Source organism: Nannospalax galili, unplaced genomic scaffold (genome assembly GCF_000622305.1).
Source record: "Nannospalax galili isolate Female #2095 unplaced genomic scaffold, S.galili_v1.0 scaffold189, whole genome shotgun sequence".
NCBI classification, from domain to species: domain Eukaryota; kingdom Metazoa; phylum Chordata; class Mammalia; order Rodentia; family Spalacidae; genus Nannospalax; species Nannospalax galili.
In genome coordinates this window covers 9,354,080-9,373,938 of record NW_008360331.1, presented here as the reverse complement: position 1 = coordinate 9,373,938, position 19,859 = coordinate 9,354,080, and the positions used below count along the sequence as shown (strand labels likewise).

At 40.3% G+C, this 19,859-nt stretch overlaps 2 protein-coding genes across 21 annotated transcripts in view; one reads left to right on the top strand and one right to left on the bottom strand.

The window, feature by feature from the left end:
- Positions 1-4,557, top strand: part of Bmpr1b (bone morphogenetic protein receptor type 1B) — a 296,248-nt gene extending 291,691 nt beyond the window's left edge. For all 16 annotated transcript variants that reach the window (XM_029560248.1, XM_029560245.1, XM_029560242.1 and 13 more), the window contains one exon: positions 1,320-4,557. In XM_029560248.1, coding sequence (XP_029416108.1) covers positions 1,320-1,445 — 126 coding nt within the window. In that variant the 3' untranslated portion in view covers positions 1,446-4,557. The remainder of the gene's footprint in view (positions 1-1,319) is intronic.
- Positions 4,558-7,988: 3,431 nt separating this feature from the next.
- Unc5c (unc-5 netrin receptor C) overlaps positions 7,989-19,859 on the bottom strand; it is a 397,832-nt gene continuing 385,961 nt past the window's right edge. For all 5 annotated transcript variants that reach the window (XM_029560222.1, XM_029560224.1, XM_017796389.2 and 2 more), the window contains 2 exons: positions 15,426-15,604; positions 7,989-14,649 (listed from right to left, as the gene is read on the bottom strand). In XM_029560222.1, coding sequence (XP_029416082.1) covers positions 14,487-14,649; positions 15,426-15,604 — 342 coding nt within the window. In that variant the 3' untranslated portion in view covers positions 7,989-14,486. The remainder of the gene's footprint in view (positions 14,650-15,425; positions 15,605-19,859) is intronic.

Genomic DNA, 19,859 nt, shown 5'->3' with positions numbered 1-19,859 from the left:
TTTTTGGCATTTTGATGAGGGAAAAAAGTAAGGCTCTCAAGACTGAGGTTTCTATACAGAGACATGATACAGGGGCACCTTGCTGGCTTGCCTCACTATGCTAGTGTTTTAATAAAAAGGAATGCTGAGACTTTGGTGCTAGCAAGATGGCTGTGGTTAAGAGGATGCACTGCTCTGGCAGAGGGCCCGAGTTCAGTTGCCAGTACCCAGGTTGGTCAGCTCACAACCACCTGGCCTCCATGGGCACTGTACTCATACACACACACACACACACACACACACACACACATAATTAAAATAAAAATAAAATATTTTTAAAAAGAATGCTGAGGCATCATTTGAACAATTCTGTTCATTACAAGCATGTAGAGGTGAAACCCAATTATGTAGGGAAGGCTGCTGCCAGGCAGGACAAAGTGAATGGAGCAGACCCTGTCTTTCTGACTGCCTTCTGCTCCCCTGCCTCTCCATTCACATCCCTGCCTCACCACAGCCAAGTCTGGCATATTGGAAAAGTCAAGATGAGTTTGAAGCACACTCAGAAAGAGAAAACAAAAAAGTCTTATCAAACATGTACACCCACTACAGGCAGATGAGACACACAAATCATTGTTTATAAAGTAATGAGTCCATGTAAAATCACTTAAAAATATCCTTTTGTTCATTAACGCTCTGTCTAGCTCCTACATTGCTAAGTAGTATATGATTTTAATAAGCTATACAGAAAGCATTATGGAATGTTGGAGTTACGTTATTTTGAAGGTGGTTGTGGGCTTTAGTGTTATTTGAAAGCTGTTCACTGAGGATTTCTGATGAAGTGAAATTGTGCTTTGCAACATGAACAACAGGCAAACACGAGGAGAAAGTTTTAGCAGTGCTCTGCACAGGTCATTAATCTTGTTAAGTGGTACAGAGTTGTGCTGCTGTTGCAGTAGACTGCTGTGCTTTAGTAATAGCTGTGCTTGCTTGAATAGTACATAATTAGATAAAATATTTAAACTTATTAGTTGTTGTAAACAATTTGGGAGTATGGGCTAGAAACCAGACACTTTGGATATTAGGTTTGCTTAGTACTATCTCTAAAACATGCTTCTATATCTGCAAAGCCACTTGTTTTCTTCTTGTCACAAAGAACACACAAAAACTGGTGTGAGTCAATCATTTCACATGAAGAAGAGTTTTAATGGGATTTCATGCCTATATTGTTTTACCTTAAAAATACATTCAAACTTCTGAACACAAAACTAAAAGCCAAATATTGAGTGCCTTGTAGAGAATACATTTCTCTGACATGACTCCACTGTTCTTTTCTCTTTCAGTGTCTCAGGCAGATGGGGAAGCTCATGACAGAGTGTTGGGCTCATAATCCTGCCTCCAGGCTGACGGCCCTGCGTGTTAAGAAAACACTTGCCAAAATGTCAGAGTCTCAGGACATTAAGCTCTGACGTAGGATACTCTTCTGCTTGTGGGCAGAGTGAGAGATCTTACAGAAGCATCTGCAGTCCAAGCCTTGAACATCTTCCTATTGCCCCATGAGTTCAGACCTCCCCTCTTGGGGAGCAAGCTGGACAGGCAGAGAGGGTTCCAGAAGCACAGATGAATCTTGGCTTTCTGAGGAGGGAGAAACTGTTGGGTAATTTGTTCAAGATACAATGCATGTTGCTTTCTAAGAAAGCCCTATATTTTGGGATTGCCATTTTCAGAAAAAAAAAGATGCTTTAATTTTGCCAAAATAAAACAAATGTAGAAGTTTTAAGGTTTATACAATTATAATTTAAATTATAACAAAATTCTTCCCAGAACTTAACTGAAAGTTAAAACGTTTTCCATTGGCAAAATACTCTTGCACTATACAGACCAAAACAGTCTGTGAACATAAATTAGAAATCTACTTATAGGCTTTGTTCTCCTGCCTCAGGCTTCTCAGACCATTTGGCCAGCCCTGCTCTGGGCATGGCTCTTGCAGTGTGAATGCACATGCATACAGGGTCCACCTGCCTGGAATTCCTAAAGGTGGCCCTCAAACAGCTTCAGAAGCTTTGGAACAAATGACTCTAATAGAAGTATGTGGTCTGTTCTGCAGAACCACTCCTGTTCTGGTTGCATTGGGCAGTTCTTTCAGGTCACCCCCCCCACTTTTTTTTAAAGCAAACTTTTTTCATGTGCAGAGAACTAACATAGGCGTGCTTCTGTTCTCTCAAATCAGAAGATCGATATTAAATAAAGCTGCCAGAGTTGTGTTAAAGACAAGGTACTTTAAAATAGAAATAATTTGCTCTTGTGTTGTAAGAAAAACATGTCGATAAGGTAGGGGCAGAGGTCGAAGGTGTAGATGGCTTGCTTCTTGTCTGTGCATAAGAGCCAATATCAGATGCACAAGGAAAGAAGCCTGGACGTCTTATTTTGTATAGTTTTTCTTTTTGTTGTTGTTTGTCTTTTTTTAATCTCTGAATTAAGGGATAAAGGGGAAGTATCTGTCTGGTTAACTTCACTAAATTTTAATTTAAAAATAAACGTCAGATGGATGAACCGAGGAAAGTTAATGAAAGCCACAAAACATTATGGCTGCTATGATCTATTCTAGAATAGATTTGGATCCAATATGGACCTATCAAGTGATTACTTCACACAGTAGGTACATGGGATCATTTGTTCTCATATTGATTTCACTATTTAACTTATTCTGCTTCTTCTTTGTGGCACTTGTATAAAACATCTCCATTTATTCAGTTCTGTGAGATTTTAACTTTTGACTATTTCAACAAAATCACGATAGGATCAATATTTCTTAGCGACAGGAATATAATAAAGTTTAAAATTATACGCAACCCTCTCAACTTTATTCATTTCCTTCCTGTGGTTTTTTTTCTTTGCTGCTTAGAAATTATTTATTGGTTAGTAAGGAATATAGTTCTTCCCCCTTTGTCATCAAAACAGACATTCCTTCCAGAATACTCCAGGGGGCAGTGTTTTCTTACAATTTCACCACTGGGTGACTGAAAGAATTTTGGAAAAAGTGACTGACTGCTGCACGAAAAATGAGAAAGATTTTACTCACTTCTAAACTAGATGTGTAGCTAGCGTCTTGTTTGTCCAGAGAGCGCCCTGGGTGTCTATGAGCTGAATTGAGAGTTTGGGGAAAAGGTATGGAGAACAGTGTTCTATGCTGATTCCCCTTCCAGTATGAATCAGAGACACACTGTGTTTTCCAATAAGAAAGAAGTATTGCTGGGTTCTTAAATTTGGAAAGAAAAAGAGTTAAAACAACTGATTCTTAATTTGATGGGCACCAGAATGCTGCTTCTAGTAACGCCAGTGGAAGAGCAGCCCGAAGAGACATTTCTTACTGTCCAAGTGCATTATTTGTGGTAGTTCTACCCATATATTTTTCCTAAACCAAGTGTGCCAATAGTCAGATCATCCACAAACACCTAAGTGAACATTTTGGCCAGTTAAATCAGTGTATTTTTGTTGTTTTCTGAGTTTCCCTTAAATTAAAATGAGGTTGGGCTTCCCTCTATGATAAAATTGTATTTTCTAATTGGTAAGTTATTCCACATGGATAACTTCAAATCAGAATGTTCTGTGGTGAGTTCAAAGTAGACTAATTTCTGGAGTTCCAATGAAAGATGGAAAGGAAGTTAAAATAGTTCTCTTGTGTTCTGCATTTGGTTGTTTGGGGGAAGCTGAACAGCTTACTTTCCAATTGTTAACCTTATTTATTCATTATGAAAATCTTGAAATTATTCTTGAGATGCTTAAAAAGACCCACTCAGTTATAACCACTTTCCCATGAGAATTTACTTATGAACAGATCCGTTTTCTGTCCTACCAAAATCTTCTTTGGTAATACTAAGTTGTCTTAACAACTGCCTGCTCACTTCCCAATAATCCATGATAAATTTTACATTTCCAGCAGCTCAGAAATTAATCTTATTTCCTGCTTTGGTGTTCAGTTGAGTGAGTACCTGCAAATTAGTAATATTATCGATTGCTGATCATCAGGACTATTTCAAAGACGAAGCTTTTCTTCTAATTCCTTCCCCTCAAAGGAGTCCTAAATTATTGTCAGATAAACTTTGTATGTTCAGGTTTATGGCTTATGTATGCATGTATATATTATATATAGTTGTATATGTAAATATCATGCTCATTGTGGAGTCTGGTACAACTCCATTATGTGGATTAGAGAGTAAAATATTATGGATGATAAAGTATTAAATGAAGCATAATATTTATTTATGGAAGTGTGTACATTGTTAATTCACAAGTGACGAGCAGTGAGCCCTGTGCCTGAGGAGATGGGCCTCTGACCTCCTGGAAAGTATGCTCAGAAGTCACTAGTAGACGTTCTTTTTATTCCCCAAACAGAACTTCTTAGAAAACATGCTGAGATTTTATTTACAGGGAATTCGTTGACACATTTCAATTGGTGTGTTGTCAAGGATAGCAAGTACTTAGTAATGACTGAATTTCGTGTTCCTAGGGTCATGCATATTCATTAGCAGCTTTATGTTGTTCATCTGCTCTGGCCCTTCTTTGTTTATAGGTGGAAAGGCAGTGAGAGAAAAACAGTTGTTCAAGCTTGAACATGTTCAGTACTTATACCTCCTCAGACACTCAGTCCCATAAGCAGTGGAAATTGAAAGGTTAACATCAAAAGCAATTTAATTTAGCAATCATAATTCTTTTTATAAAGCAAAACAAACTAATGCCATATTTTTTTGAGAAAGGTTGGCAATATATAGGGGTTTTATTTCTGTTTGTTTCAATAGACGACTCACTTGTGTTCTTTAGGGGAACCAGTGCCTTATCAAATTTGTATATACTGTAATTATTCAGGGCTAGGGAGCAAACAATTGTATTTGTTGCAAATTGTGTATGCTTTGTTCTAACATTCCCCTAAATAAAATGGTGTCATTCTCCCCATAGCAAAACTTGACTGTTATCTCATAGTTGTGCCTTTTCTTTGTCTCTGAAATGATCCTGTGACAGCAGGCAGGGAGCAGCAGTGAAGGAGGAGATGCAGGTAAGTAAGTGTGGGCACCGTTTGCTAAGCGGTCAAGGGATGTAATCTGGTGCCTCCTGTTTTCTCTATTTACGAAGCACAGTCATCTGCTGGCTGGAGGGAGACAGTCAGTGGTTTGAGAGAAGTGAAGAAAGTTTAAAATTGTTCTGTGGAAAATCACAGCTCACTAGGGAAACAGCCAGCTGGCTATGCTGAGGGCCAGCTGAGGTTGTTGACACTAAGTTTGGAACACGTTAACCCTGAGCTGTGCGGGCACCCAGGCTCACTCCTGCATCAGTGCTGTGACACTCTGAGTTCTTCAAGCCGCAGTTTTTTTCCCTTAATGATGAGATAAATGCTGTTGTCTGTTCATGGAGTGGAAGATAGACTGGACTGTGCACCCAGCCTATGGGAAGCACTCAGCTACTCCCATTAGCTTTTTGCACAGATTTGTGGTGCACCTTTTCTTCGTGGTTTGTGATTTTACTTTTTATCAGTGCCCCAAAGATAGGCATAAAGACAGTAACTTAGGGTTTGTCAGTCGTAGACATCAGTGCGCCAAGGAAAAGAATTATCATGGGAGGGCTGTGTGTCATAGGTGGGAAAGGAATAGGAAGCACAGGTAATAAACAGAAAGAAACCAGGTTACACTTTGTGAAAGTGCTAGGTCGTATACTAGAGGTTATTAAAAGGGGGTATGGTGGAAATTTGTGTAACGAAGAGGGAGCATCAAGGCTAAGGACAGATAGAGAGTGTTATCCCAGGTGGTAGATTTAGTTAGTGGACATGATTGTTGGTGGAGAAAAGGAGCCCAGAGGCCAGGGGTTTGGATTTGTTCTTGTGGATTCTGGAATCCTCAGCATGGTGGTAGTTTTGCAAAGACGGAGACAAAATTCTCTAAGAGCCATGGGAGAAATGGTAGGAAGTCAATGAGGAGAGGGTCAAGAGACAGCTGGAAGAACCCGATGGTCTGAAGTGCAAGAAGTAAGGGTAGAAGAATGGAAGAAGCCTCGGGAGCATAGGTCAAAGACCTCGTCTCTGCTCTCAGCTGTTAGCACCCTTTGGATGTGTAGGTGTGAGATTCATGCTCTTGTTCAGAAGCAAAAAAACAGAAAGCCATCTGCCAAAGGGATGGGAAGGCTCAAAGCCTGTTCTTCATTGAGTGTGAGCCTGGAGGCAGGATGGGAAGCTTGATCTTGAGGGGAACTGTTGGGAATTGGACCAGGAAAGAAGGGCAGCCCAGGGTTGTTTGGGTTTAGGGAGTTTGGGAATATTTGCATCACAGTAACCAGGGATTAAAAGTTTTGATATTTACCATGTTAGCCAATTGCATTTGTGCTGGGAGAATACACTCTAATATTTGGGATTCAGATTGACTTAGCTCTAATTTCTTCATTTTTACTTTCCTAGTTCTGCAGAAGTACACACCCTACAAGCCCCAATCTTCTCTCCTGCATCTTGGAATAAAATGCCCCATTCCACTTCCTAGGTCTCTTATGAGGAATAGATTAGATGGACATGTAAAATACATGGCTGCCCACACTGGGTGTTCCAATGTCCAGCCTTTCTTTTCTGGCAGTTTTACTGGATGCAAAGCTACAGCAGTTCAACCAAGCCGGTGCCTGCTGCCGGAGCACCTCTCCCCAACCTGCCTAGTCCCCACTTCTGCATGCTGTGGTTCAAGCCAAGACTCTCATAGGACTAAGGTGGGGAATAAAACCTGACTGGGCAAAGTGGGTTGTCCTCTTGCTGTGGGTCACTTTATAAGTGGCAGACTTGTTTTCTCATCTGTAATAGTAGCAAGGTATAGAGGTTTCTTCAATCAGAGCTCTTTCTGCTAAGTAATACCTACCCCAGTTTGTGACATTAATCCAATTGTAGGGTCTCTGGGATTAAGAAAGATTATTTGCCTGGTACTATACATTGTCACCAAGGAATGGATTCAGGGGGAGGTCAAAACCTAGAATGTTCACGTGACCTCAGACACAGGCTCTTTGGGGCTAGGAGTTCACTGATTTTACCTAGAAAAGCAAACATTTGCCTTCCTCCCAAAGTATGGTGGCATTCGCAGTGGGAATCCCAACTCCTGAAGCTCAAATGAGCAGGAGCTAGGAAGGAGTTTACTATGCTACCATGTGTTGAGTTTTCTTTGTGACGTACGGCTTTTGTTTGCTTCTCACTCAAATTTTCATTCTTGGATCCATAGGCTTCCCATTGACTGTATACAAGGTCTCCTTACCACTTGAATTATTTGAGTTTGTCACCATTGTGTAGACCCTGGAGGAATTAGATAGTTCTCTCCAGTGGTGTCTACCATCTTTGACTAGTCAGGCTGAGAGAAAGGGTGGGGGCAGCGTTAAGTGCATCTAAGGGCACCTCTAAGTAGTCTGTCACTGAAGAAAGAGCTGCCTTGGCTCTCGCAGCTCCCAGATATAGCTGTTTTCACCTCATACCTGGAGCTTTGTGCTTACTTACCTCATAAGGGAATAACTGGGGTCATATACCAAGTTGAATACATCAGGTTTTCATGATAGCTCTGGGCTGGATTATGAGGTTCATCTTTAATTTTCCACCTGTCAGTGTAGGTATTTTCAAACTTCATTTGAGACTGGATCTTTGAGTGTAGGGCCTAGCCATGTTATTAAGTTGCTCTGGGAAAATTTGATGCAGGTATTAGAAAACATTGACTGTATTAACTGCTTTTACTGGTATCTCCTGGGAGATTTTCACACTCAATATTCAAGTTGCACTCAGACAAAAGAAACCCAGGTCTCCAGAGGTAGGTCTTAGGTACCAGCTTTTAAATCCCCAGAGATTCCAATGTGTAGGGATGTTGGAGAAGCACCATTCTAGACCTTCACCCTGCTATAGATGAAGGTTGTGATTACCATCCATACAGGACCCAAAGATCTTGTGTGTACTAAATAAATACATGATAACTATTTCTGTCTTCTGAAGAAACAAAGCAGGAGGCACTCTCTGTTGCTTATAAATATAATTTATTACCTGTTTAAAAATTCTTTCTTACATTTTGTACATGTTGGCTGACAGAATAAATGCAGGCAATTTACAAACCGAGGGGACTGCAGGAAAAATCAGGCGAGGCAGTTAGGGAGAGAAAAGAGGCACACCCAGAGCTGGTATCCCTCACCTCTACCACACAGCAAGGCAATGTGGAATGCTGGGGTGCACTCCTCTGCCACCAGGGGTTTTTAGAAAAGGAATTGCATAGAAGATACAGCAAGAGGGAATTCCACAACAGTGAAAGAAGTGCTTCATATCTGAGAAGCCAAGGTTGTGTTGTTTTGCTTAAAAAAGAAAAATGACAAAGCATACAACCACAACATGATATTTCTGAAACTGAGCTGTTCCAAAGAACACAGGAGGGTGACCTAGCCCCTTCACCAGACTGCTGGGGATTGTTCTCTCACAAACATTGGCTGTCTTCTTTCAAACAAATGAAGAGGAAGGTTACCAGCCTGCAGCTCAACGGTAAACTCAATACGCACACCACTGTGACATCCAACACGCACACACACCATGATGATGTTCCCTGTAACTTGGCTAAGCACATTGCCTGGAGAGTGAGGGCATCAGTACTATAGGTCTAGGAAAGAGTGGAAAAAACAGACGTTATGTGTTCAACTGGGTCCTTTCTCTTTTTCAGGGACTGGAATAAAACACGTCTGAGTTCATTTGTACAGTTACAGGTGCCATTAATGACTTTAAGAATAAAACATAGCAAAGGCATTTTCTACTGGCTGTCGATTTCTTGCTTTTTTATGTTGTTTTAAAACAGATCTGTTTTAACATCTCCCATATAGCTCAGGTCATGATGCTTTGATGTTGCCACATTATAGCACTGAGTGAAGATCAAAAGCCTAGAGCTCATCAACCCTTAGGCTGCTGAACAGTACAACCAGCCCACAGTTCACAGTCCCACTTCTGTAAGAAGAGTTCCTCTACCCTGGCTGAGTGTCTTCAGGCTCGATGGCAGTAGCCCTTTGCATGATGCAGGATTTAGGTTTATTTGCAATGGATCCTAAAGTAGCATTGCCTGCAATTTGTAGTGCTGCTGAAGCTCAGTTCTGAAATAACATGATAAAAAGCTGGTGTACTATAGCAAATATCATGGCTGGTGGGCGGGTGATTGTAGCTCAGGGCACTGCCTTGTTTTCTGCTGAACTAGTGGGCTGAGCCTTGACTATCCTGATATACTACAGGGACTTCCATTTAGGATTCTAGAAGTTCTCAGGCTAGATCCCCTCAGCAGACAATCATCTAAGCATACTGAAGACTTGCAGGTAACCTCTTAACATCTGTTTGGCTTTGTGTGCTAGTACATTTGTGGAGTGCCTGTCAGTCAGCACGGATACCTCCTAGCCACATTAAAATAGGCCTGAGGCAAAAAATACCTTTGGTTGAATGAGCTCCATTAATATCCCACCATAGATCAATAAAGGAAGCAGCCATGCCCACTGGACTTTCTGAAGATCAATACAGTAGGCTGTTCTCTCTCTCTCTCTCTCTCTCTCTCTCTCTCTCTCTCTCTCTCCTCTTCTTTCCTTTCCTCTTTTTTCTGAAGGAGCTGCATGGCCAATAGGACTAAAGGATCAGAAGCTGCACGTTAGTCCGCAGAGATATTCAGGTGCATACAAGCTGTCTCCACTATTATAAAAAAAAAAGAATTTTCTTGCATTCTGGAAATATTTATGACTTGACCTGGCTTATTTGGATTAAATGGACATGAATTTAACTTAGTATTGGTTCTATGTCCTCCCCATATTCCCTAATAAATTATTAGAGATGCAAGGAGAATTGTCAAAGTGATCTCTATAACCAGAGATGATACAAAAAGATCTCTTAGGGCAGAGAAACAGTATTTCATTGCACAGAAGAAAAGTTCTAAGGATTTCAGTCAACATTAGCTCAGTATGTTTTAAAAAATACAAAAATAATACAAAACTAAAGAAGTATAATAGTTGGTCCCATGAGGCACTCGGAAGGCAAAACCAGTTTTATTACCTTGAGATAATAGTAAAAATATCTTTCCTTTTGGAACTATAAAACCAAATGCTCATTGGCCATTATCATCTTTACAAACAATTGGTTTGAACAATGATGACCTGATTCACAAAAGCTTCTCTGTTCTCAAAGGAGATGGCTCAAGCCTAATCCCCACTGAGTTTCTGTAGTCCTTTCTTCCACTAGCCTTGGACTTGCACTGAAGTCTCAGTATGAAATGGATTGCTTGTCCAGAGAAACTGCCCAGCAAAAGCTAAAATTCACATTTGTCTTGAACACTGAAAGTTCAACAAGTAAACTTTTCCTATTTTCTTCACACACTTTCCAAGTTCTTTAGTTTTCCACTGATTAGCCCCAGAGGGCAGACCTTATAGAAAGAAAGGACTATAGATTCTGAAAAAGAGCCATCATCTTTAGAGGCTCCCTTCATCCTTTGACAGTGGAGGTGTGAGTGACCCAGGAGCATACCTGCCAGGCCCCCAGCTGAGGCACACAGAGAACTAGAAGACAGGAGCTTGCCTGCTCTCTCTAGATTGTATCTTCAAAATGTTTGCTTTCCATCTACCTTCCTTTTAGGAGAAATGTCTTTGAAACCACTGAATGCCTAGTTTCTAGAGAGTCTAAATGTAGTCATCATGACTTTGCTCTAAAGAACGGAGAGATCAAAATCTAGAAAACGACAGCACATATGAAAATGGCAGATGATGATGCGATTTGGTTTGAGACCCCTTGCCCGCCAAAAGTGTCCTTCCTTTGGTGAGATTGGATTGCTCCGGTGAAGAAGGTCCGTGACACATGCTTGTCACCATCAAAGACCCAGCTATGAAGTCTGAATCCAACTTTATTCCTTCCAGATCACATGGAAATCTGGATTAATGTAGTGAGAAGAGAATGAGCACAGCACGAAACCTCTGCTTTTAGATTCCCGATTTCAGAAGAACATTATCTTGATCTGAAGGTCCTTCTTGATCAACAGCTACAGTTTTCCCTTCAGTAGACAGAGGATTCTCATGTGCAAATAGAAGCCTTATTTTAGCAGGTGTGGTGCATGCTTTATCATCTCAGCACTCAAGACTGTGGCAGGAGTATCATGACTTTGAGGCCAGCCTGGGCTATATAGTAAGAATATGTCTTAAAATCTAAAAAGAAAACAAAAAAAATGGGGTGTCCTGTGGGGGTTGGGTAAGGAGACAGATCTTTCTAAGCAGATACAGCTTATGCTTCGAAAGGTAAATATTGAGGAACTAAAAGATTTAAAATATGCAAAGCCCAATGGAATTCATAAATTTAAAATGACAACTTTTAAGGAACTTTGTACAGATTTTATATATGTGTATTACAAGAAAGTAGTAACTTAAGATGTCTATGAACAAGTTGATGTACTGAACTCATGAAACTTGGAGATGGGAGATATAATGTGTAAAAGTGAGAATAGGAAAATTACATCCTTGAAGAGAAAAATTTCCCACGTGTTTGTCATAGATATCCTTTCAAACTCTACAGGTGCTCATTTGGTCAACAATTTTTAGTGAACTACACATTAAACTCAGAGTGACCGTGTGGTAGCCACTAGGTGGCGCCATGCACAAACGGTTAAGTTTTCCTATGCAACTGCCGGGAAGCCTGGGGTTTCCTCCCATGCTGTGTAGAAGGAGGACATGGCACACAGGGTGGTTGATGATGTTACGCCCTCTGAAATGAACTGTGGCATGTGAACTTTCTAAGAGAGTGATCTAACAGCTATTACTTTCCTCCAAAGGAGAAAGAAAGCAGACTTCTTCGTGAAAATTATTTGACAAAGGGCAGGCGTGTTCTAGTTTGGAAGCCATCAGTCACATGACAGAAAATATAATAGATTGGGAATAAATGAGTACCTCACAAGGAATTAGTCATTCTTTCTTTTCCTGTGGTGAGAGACTGAACCACAAAGCAAGCGTCTTCAGATGCTTGAACCCAAATGCACCCATACCATTAATACTATTTCTCTGGTTATGCTCAATATTTCTTTGTTGGTGACTTTTAATAATGTTTTTATTGAAAGTTTTGGAATTGCTTCACCATGATCATTACATATTTTCTCTCCTCTACTCTTCATGAAGCATAGACGTTTCTTTGAATATCCAGTTCAGATCTCTTAAGTTTTGATTTCTATTGATAATTCCAAAACCTCAGGACTGAAGAGGAATCTTGACATGTTTATTTCAAGAGGCAGCGATAGACAATAACTCTTTCCTCTTCTTGCACTTTAAGGGTGTCTATTTAAAGTTTTACAATTTAGAACAAACTCATTGGTGTGAACACCATCCACTGAACTTGTTTAATAGTGTAGTATCCCCCTTACAATGAGTAGGACCAATATTTTTAAATACGGAAATGCTAATGTGTATAGAGAGGTCAAGGTAAGATAGTATAGAATATATACCTGCAAGAGAAGATAAGGAATAGACAACATGAGGGAAAAGCCTCCATAACAAAGCATCACAGTTTTTCAAGGAACAAGATAGAGGAGTTGTAGAACATCAAGAAATCCATGTTGGACGATGGAAGAACATGGATTAAATGATTTCTAACTGAAGCCTAGTCAGTAACCTGGACATCACCAGCCCCAAAGTACACAGTGGTTCTGGTTTGAGGAGATGGGTGTTTCTCACTTTGTCTAATTTTGTCTATGGGGTCACCATGAACTTTTCATTCTCCATCTGTCAAAACAAAGAGCCTATGATGGTCCCAAGAAAACGTCATAGTTGGCACAATTGACTAATATTTTGTAATGCAAAAAGCTAATTAAACTTGGTAAATACTACTGAATATTATTAAAGCAAAGATTTAAGAGGAAAGAGAAATTGTACCAAATTCCTACAGCTGCATGGGCTTTGGTAGAAGTTGTTTGCTATCTATCTAGAGATCAAGAAATGAGGAAAGTAGAATTTAAAACTAAGAGGGAAGATTAGAGGGTAGGGTCACAGAAAGAGGACAAGGGAATGATAGGAAGAGGATGCCATCTCTCAGTGAACAACATCATGCAGGAATAATACAAAGACAAAGCCCAATGCTTCCATGTTAGAGTAGTCCTCTTTCAAGTCAAGAGCATCTGAAAGGTGTAATGTTAGCCTATGCAAAAGGCTAGCTGACAGATGATCCAGGCCAGCGTCTCTCAACATCTTCAGACTGATGAATAAGACAGGCAGCATCACAATGGAAGTTCAGCATTTTGGAACTTTGAAATGATATGATCTTATCTTGAGCTCCAGCGAGTTTCAGTGCTGTCCACACAGACAATGGGGCCAACTGCGGAATAAAAACTGGTTTCCCGATTCTCAGTTCCTGAAGCCACTCCACACAACCACACTGCCCCATTCATAGACAGCTACAAGATTAAGTAAATTTTACATCTAGAACTCTTGTCATGATAAGAGCCAGAAAGGAAAGCCTCTGCCTGAGCAGGCGGAAGGAGCAGACAGCCAGTGTGGGCATTCCACACCTTTCCACCACAGAATGGTAGAAGAAAGATCAGTGGTCAGGAAGCAAAGCCTATGGAACGAAACTGGTGACCACACCCACCTTTTTATGTGAGAAAGGGAGGCTGGTGTAGTCGATATCAAATACTAAGAGTACTGCTAACTAAAACAAAAGAAAATCCTTTTACTACAATATTTGTAATACTCACCAATAATAATACATTTAAAAACACCTGAAATTGCATAATACGCATACACATGTGGTAAAGAAATGTTTTTGTGGTTGAACATGAATCTCTTGTCTTCCCTGTAGTGCCTCAGCTTTGTTCCCAAAGGGCACCAAATAGGTTCCCCAAGGCATAAGGAATCTTTGTCATTTCTCCTTTACATTTAGATTCTCCACTTCCCTGATACAAATGTTAACTAAGACTGGTTCCACAAGTTTTAGAAAGAACACTGATGGAGGATTATCTGAGACGCTTGATGGATACGATTTGTACCAAAAGTCTGTGATTTCTCTGTAAATTGCTAATCTGAACTACACACAACAAACCGTCCACAGCTTCAACTTCAAATGATCTGAACAAAAATAGAACGAGCCATGGACAGTGTCTGCATCCCTGTCCAATCTGATGTAAACAACATTTGTAGAAATTGGGTTTGTTAAGAAAGTTTATCCATATATCTGGATAGCAATAAAAAGCGTTTCCTAGGAAACTGTAAGATCCTGTACCACACAGCATACAGCCCAACTAAGAGAAAATTAGATCAATTTCTAAATTCAAGGTACAAATTTACACAATATTTCTTAACTCCTGTGGTGCTGTCCGAATGAAGTGGGCATGTATGTCGGTAGCTGCCTCTGTTCTCTACCTTCCCTGCTGCCGTCTTGCCTGTGAAGCGCCTTGGTCGTTGTGAATTTCCTCCTCAGCTGTGGTTCCCCTGGACACAGACTTCCTGTGTATTTCTGTCCTTCACTTTCAGTTCTGGTGTGATCAATACTGCCCTTCTGCTAAGGACACTACCGTTTCGTGTCTTCCCATTTCTTCTAAGACAGCTGCCAGCATGCTCAGGTTTCCATCTGGGAAATTCTGTGCTTCCCAAAGATCCAGGATTACGCCAGTTGGGCTCGATTTGGTGGCAAAGTAATTCAAGTACCTGCAATTGGAAATGGTAAAATATGCAGAGAGGTGCGATTTGCGGCTCTGCTTGCAGTTCTATATTCTCGTCTGTTTTTATTGGACTAAACCTTTCTGTCTCTCCATCCACCTTGAAGTATTTCAGCTCCACTGTGGAGTATAGTGAACAATTCCAAATGACTATACGTAATTAGATCAGTCCCAGATTGGAGATGTGATGTTTAAGTTTGTTAACCTCAACTCTGAGTAAGATAATTTAAGAGACAATATGTCTATGGGTTATGTCCTAAACAGAAAATCAAGAGACTTAATGTTTTCCTTCCAGCCCAGGATCTGATGATCTTTGACAGATCATGCCACATCTTTTGTTTGGAGGTGACGGCTACATTCTACAAATTAGAAGATCCTGAGATCTCTTAATGCAAGTGCTATGTGAGCACGTGAATTATTCATCACACACGACGTCTTGTTCAACTGGAGATGAATAATAATTACTTTAGTGAATAGCCTTGGTACATAGGAGGCCATAGGCCATGATCTAGACAGAGTAGATGACAAATACTGATCAATGTCAGATAAATCCAGACTATCTCTTAGAACCATATGGAAGTCCGTGTTATAAGGTATAAAGGAGTTTTGTGCATTTTTAAAATTAATTTTTTAATTTAATATTTTTAGATTGGAAATATAAACAGATGTGTGGATGGAAAAAATGTTGCTTTCCAAACAAGCTTTTCAAGTCCTGGAGATATCCGCTAACAGAAAGCAACTGGTCCTGCAGTCTGGACAACTCACCTATCCAGGTTGAGTTTGTGGGCCAGCATCCTCCAGTCATGGCCTCTTGTCTGGGGGGCATCCAGGCTGCTGCAAAGCTTCTGACGGATAGGAAGAGGGATACTAAAAGCACTTGGTCCTGCGACAGTGGTGATGGTGCTTGCAGGGTCCAGTAAAGGCAGATCAATGCCAGTAGGTTCCTGTAGGAACATCACAAGTTTATTTTCCAAAGACAAAAGCAAAACTTGTTGAACAAATCAACCTAATACCTTGCTCTGAGCTAATGAGGAGAAAGAGTGCTGTTCCCTTTGGGAAGAACAGTTCTTTCCTGGCCTGAAAGTAGTTACTGTAGGAAACTGGGGGACAGGAAGGACACAGGGAGCTAGTTTTGCATACCCTGGGAGGACAGAAAGCTCTAGTGTGATTCCATAGCAGCTTTCCTAATAGGATTCTCCAGAGATGAGAGAAGAGAGGTGTTCTCTCTTCAGTGTTCCTAGAGGTTTAGATTTCAAAAGGGGTAAAGTGTTCCAAGAGGTAGCTTGAGAATGAACACATCTGAGATTAGAGTTTCTGGAAACCATATGACCCTAAAGGGATCCCCTGTATACACACTTAGTGAACTGTCCTAAGCCCTGCAGAATGTGTCTCCCTTCTGCTTTTGCTGGATAAAATGGAGCAAGGCTAAATGATATGAAATTGAGACAAAGTTTTGTAAAGGAAACTGGTAATCACAGAATATTGCCTTGGGGCAAGCTGCTAATGTTATCCTCCAACTGCTGAACTTCCTGGCTGGTTTTTTTTCCTTTAAATTTAATTTTAGTATTGAAAACCATAAATTGGCTCTTAAAATAGTTTCAGCTCATAAAACAGCACAAATGCAAAATCTGAATTTCATCTGCAAAAGAAACTAATCATTTTCTGATCACTTCTGCTGGTTGGAAAAGCAGAAGCAAATGCTGCCTGGGAACTATTAGAGCAATAGAAGGAAGTCAACTTAAGCTGCTTTAAATGTCATCTCTGTCTTTTTGAAAGCAGGTAACTCCATGGTGTGCATAATTAGTTGCTGGAGGATAAACTAGCCACAGAGGCTTGGTGGTCATGAAGTCTGTGATGTCCTGCCAAGTGCTCAGCGTGGGGGTCATTGCCACTTTTGGCAAAGCATCCGCACCCTGCCCTGATTCAGAGGCCTCTGCAGATTGAGGAGTGCTGGTGCTTTGGGAGGTGGAAGAGGTCTCTGATGGTTGTCTCCTAGTGTGGCCCACAAGTTGTTTTGGTTTTCAGGACCACCGCCAATGTTGATTTCTCAGTTTTAAAAATCCTACTGGACAGGGCCCACTGAGGGCTTGAAGGGCATTTTAGAGCACATCTTTTAAAAAGTATATCTCATAGCATCCACAGTAGTGTTGGCTGTGATCAAAGTGTTTGGGCTTAAAATCCATAGCTTGGCAAACAGATCTCACTGGCTCCTCTGTGTCAGTTCCTGCACATACCATGACTGTAGAGACTGTGGCATGTAGCATAGAAGCATCCAATCAGAGTTGCAATACCAGAACGGGAGCTGCAATCCACCCCTCCTTTTCCCTTCTGCACAGAACCCTGTCCAAGGAGAATGATGCCCTGACCTCTAGGGTCACAGAAAGGCAGGCAGAGAGTGATTTAAGGGCACATGCTACTGCTTATTAATGGATTTAAGTTTGAGATGTTCGAATTCAAATGTTCCAACATTTATATTAGGCATGGAACTATGCATGGACGGGTTACCATGTGGGAACAGAGAAATTTCATGCTATTGCCACACTTCAGTGACATCATACATGCTGAAGTCCTTTCTGGAAAACAATCATGCCTAGAGTTTGGGTCTTAAAGGGATACGTACCCTATCCTCAAATACAGCACCATCCTGATTGTCTTTGGGTGGCAATGGAGGTTAAAGTCTGTCGAGAGAGGAATTGGCTTTTGTAGCGCTGACTTTGGTCTCCAATCTCTCCTTATCACTTCTGCACACAGTATCTCCCTGCAACTTGCCTGTGATGCAGACTGTCTTCCAACAGTGCCCACTTATGTGCACCACTCCCTCCTTTCTTCCTATTCCTTCATTTAGGGAAGTGTTAAATATCCTTTCTCCTACATGGAATTCCAACCTTCAAACATGTGTGTGTGTGTGTGTGTGTGTATACATGTATGTGTGGGTGTATGTGGAGGCTACAGGACAAACTTGGGTGTCATTCCTCAAGTACTGCCAACCCCCTTTTTAATATGTTTATTTGGGGGGACACGGCCCCTTAGCGAGTCCCAGAGATCCTCTCGTCTCTTCCTCCCCAATACTGGACTAAGATGTGCATGCAGCACCATTTTTTACATGGGTTCTGGAGTTAAAATTAGGTCAGCATGCTTGTAAGGAAGGCCCTTTACCAAATGTCCACTTCCCCAACCCTATAATTGGGGGGGTCAGTGTTCTGTCTCCACACATGCATGAAATGTGAAATGATCAAATATAATCACTCTTTTCCTGTCTCCACCCATTCCAATTTCCAGTAATCATTACTCTGCTTTCCCATCAACATGTTTGCTTTGATTTTGGCTTGAGAGAGAGAGAGAGAGAGAGAGAGAGAGAGAGAGAGAGAACAACATATCTGCCTTTCTGTGATTGGCTTATTTTACTTAATATACTGACCTCCAATTCTACCCACTTTACTACAAATGAAAGGGTTTCATTCTTCTTTATGATAGAGTAATACTCCATGTGTGTATATATATACTACATTTACTCATCTATTGAAGGGTACCTAGGCTGCATCCATGACTTAGCTATTGTGAATTTTGCTGCAATAAATACGGATATACAGGCATGTTCAATTTGTTATGTTAATTAAATTTCCTTTGGTAATATATAAGGAAGTGGGCTAGGTGAATAGTTTTAGTTTCTTGAGGAACCTCCCTAAGACTTTCCATAATGGCTGTACTAATTTGCATTGCCATCAATGGCATATGAGAATTCCCTTTCCTCCACATCCTTATTAACATTTATCTTTTGTCACTTTGATCATACCATAGTAACTGGGGTGAGATGACATCACACTGTGGTTTTGATTTGAATTCCCTGCTGGCTCATGATATTGAGCCTCTTTTCATATATTTGTTGACTGTTTGTATTCCTTCTTTTAAGAAGCACCATTGTTATAATTTACCCATTGTGAAAGTGTACTTTTTTTTTTAGTTCCTTATATTTTTCTGGATACTAACTTGTTAGATGAATAGTTGGCATGCATTTTCTCTATTCTGTTGATCATTTCCTTTGCTGTGCAGAAGCTTTGTGACATGAAGTAATCCCAGTAATCAATTTTTGCTTTATTTCCTATGCTTTTGGGTTCCCACCTGAAAGTCATTGCCTGTACAGAAGTTTTGAACTTTTCTAATGTTTTCTTCTAGTAGGTTGTATGTTTTATGTTTGGGCTTTGATGCATTTTGATTTGACTTTTGTATAAGGTGAGAAGTATGAAGTCTCAGTCTTCTGTATATGTCCAGTTTCCCCAGCATAATTTCTTGGTGAGATTGTTGTCATCCAAATGTGCAGCTTTGGTACTTCTTTGAGAAATGTTTGGATATAGATGTGTGGATTTATTAGTGGAATATATTCTGTTTCTTTGGTTTATGTGTCTGTTTTTATGCTAACACTAGGCTGCTTCGTCTACTATGGCTCTTCATATGTCTTAAAATCTGGTATTGTGATTCCTCCTACTTTGCTGGGCTTGCTTGATTGCTTTGGGTATTTGTTTTTTGATATTTGTGTGCATGTGTGTGTGTACTTCCTTATGGATTTTGGCATTTTTTTCTAGTAATGTGAAGAAAGTTGTATTTAGACGGGAATTGTGTTGAATCTGAAGTTTGCTTTGGGTAGTATAGACATTTTAAAAATATGAATTCTTCCAATCCATGGACATCTTGTGTGTGTAATGGATGCAGTAATGCTTTGAAATTTTGACTGCAGAGGTTTTTACTTCCTTGGTCAAGCTTATACCTAAGTAGATATTTTTTCTTCTGTAAATTGGATTGCGTTCATGATTTTTTTTCTCAAGAAATTTATTATTAATGTCTACAAAAGCTACTGAGTTTGTATGTTGATTTTGTATCTGTCTACTTAGTTTATCAATTCTAATAGTCTTTGGAGACTGTTTTTCTGTATAGAATCATATATACAACAAGGGGACTTTAGCTTCTCCCTTCCTATTTGTGTCCCCTTCTTTCTCTTGCCTAATTGCTCTGGATAAAGCTTCTTCTGCTACACCAAGTTATGCAAGGGTGAATACACTTATTTTTGACCCCAACTCAGGGGAAATGCCTTCAGCTTTCCCCCATTCAGCACAATATTGACTATGGGTTTACATATGTAATCTTTTTTTTTTTTTTTTTTTTTTTTTTTTTTTTTAGAAAGGGCTTCTCCTTACCCCCCCGTCT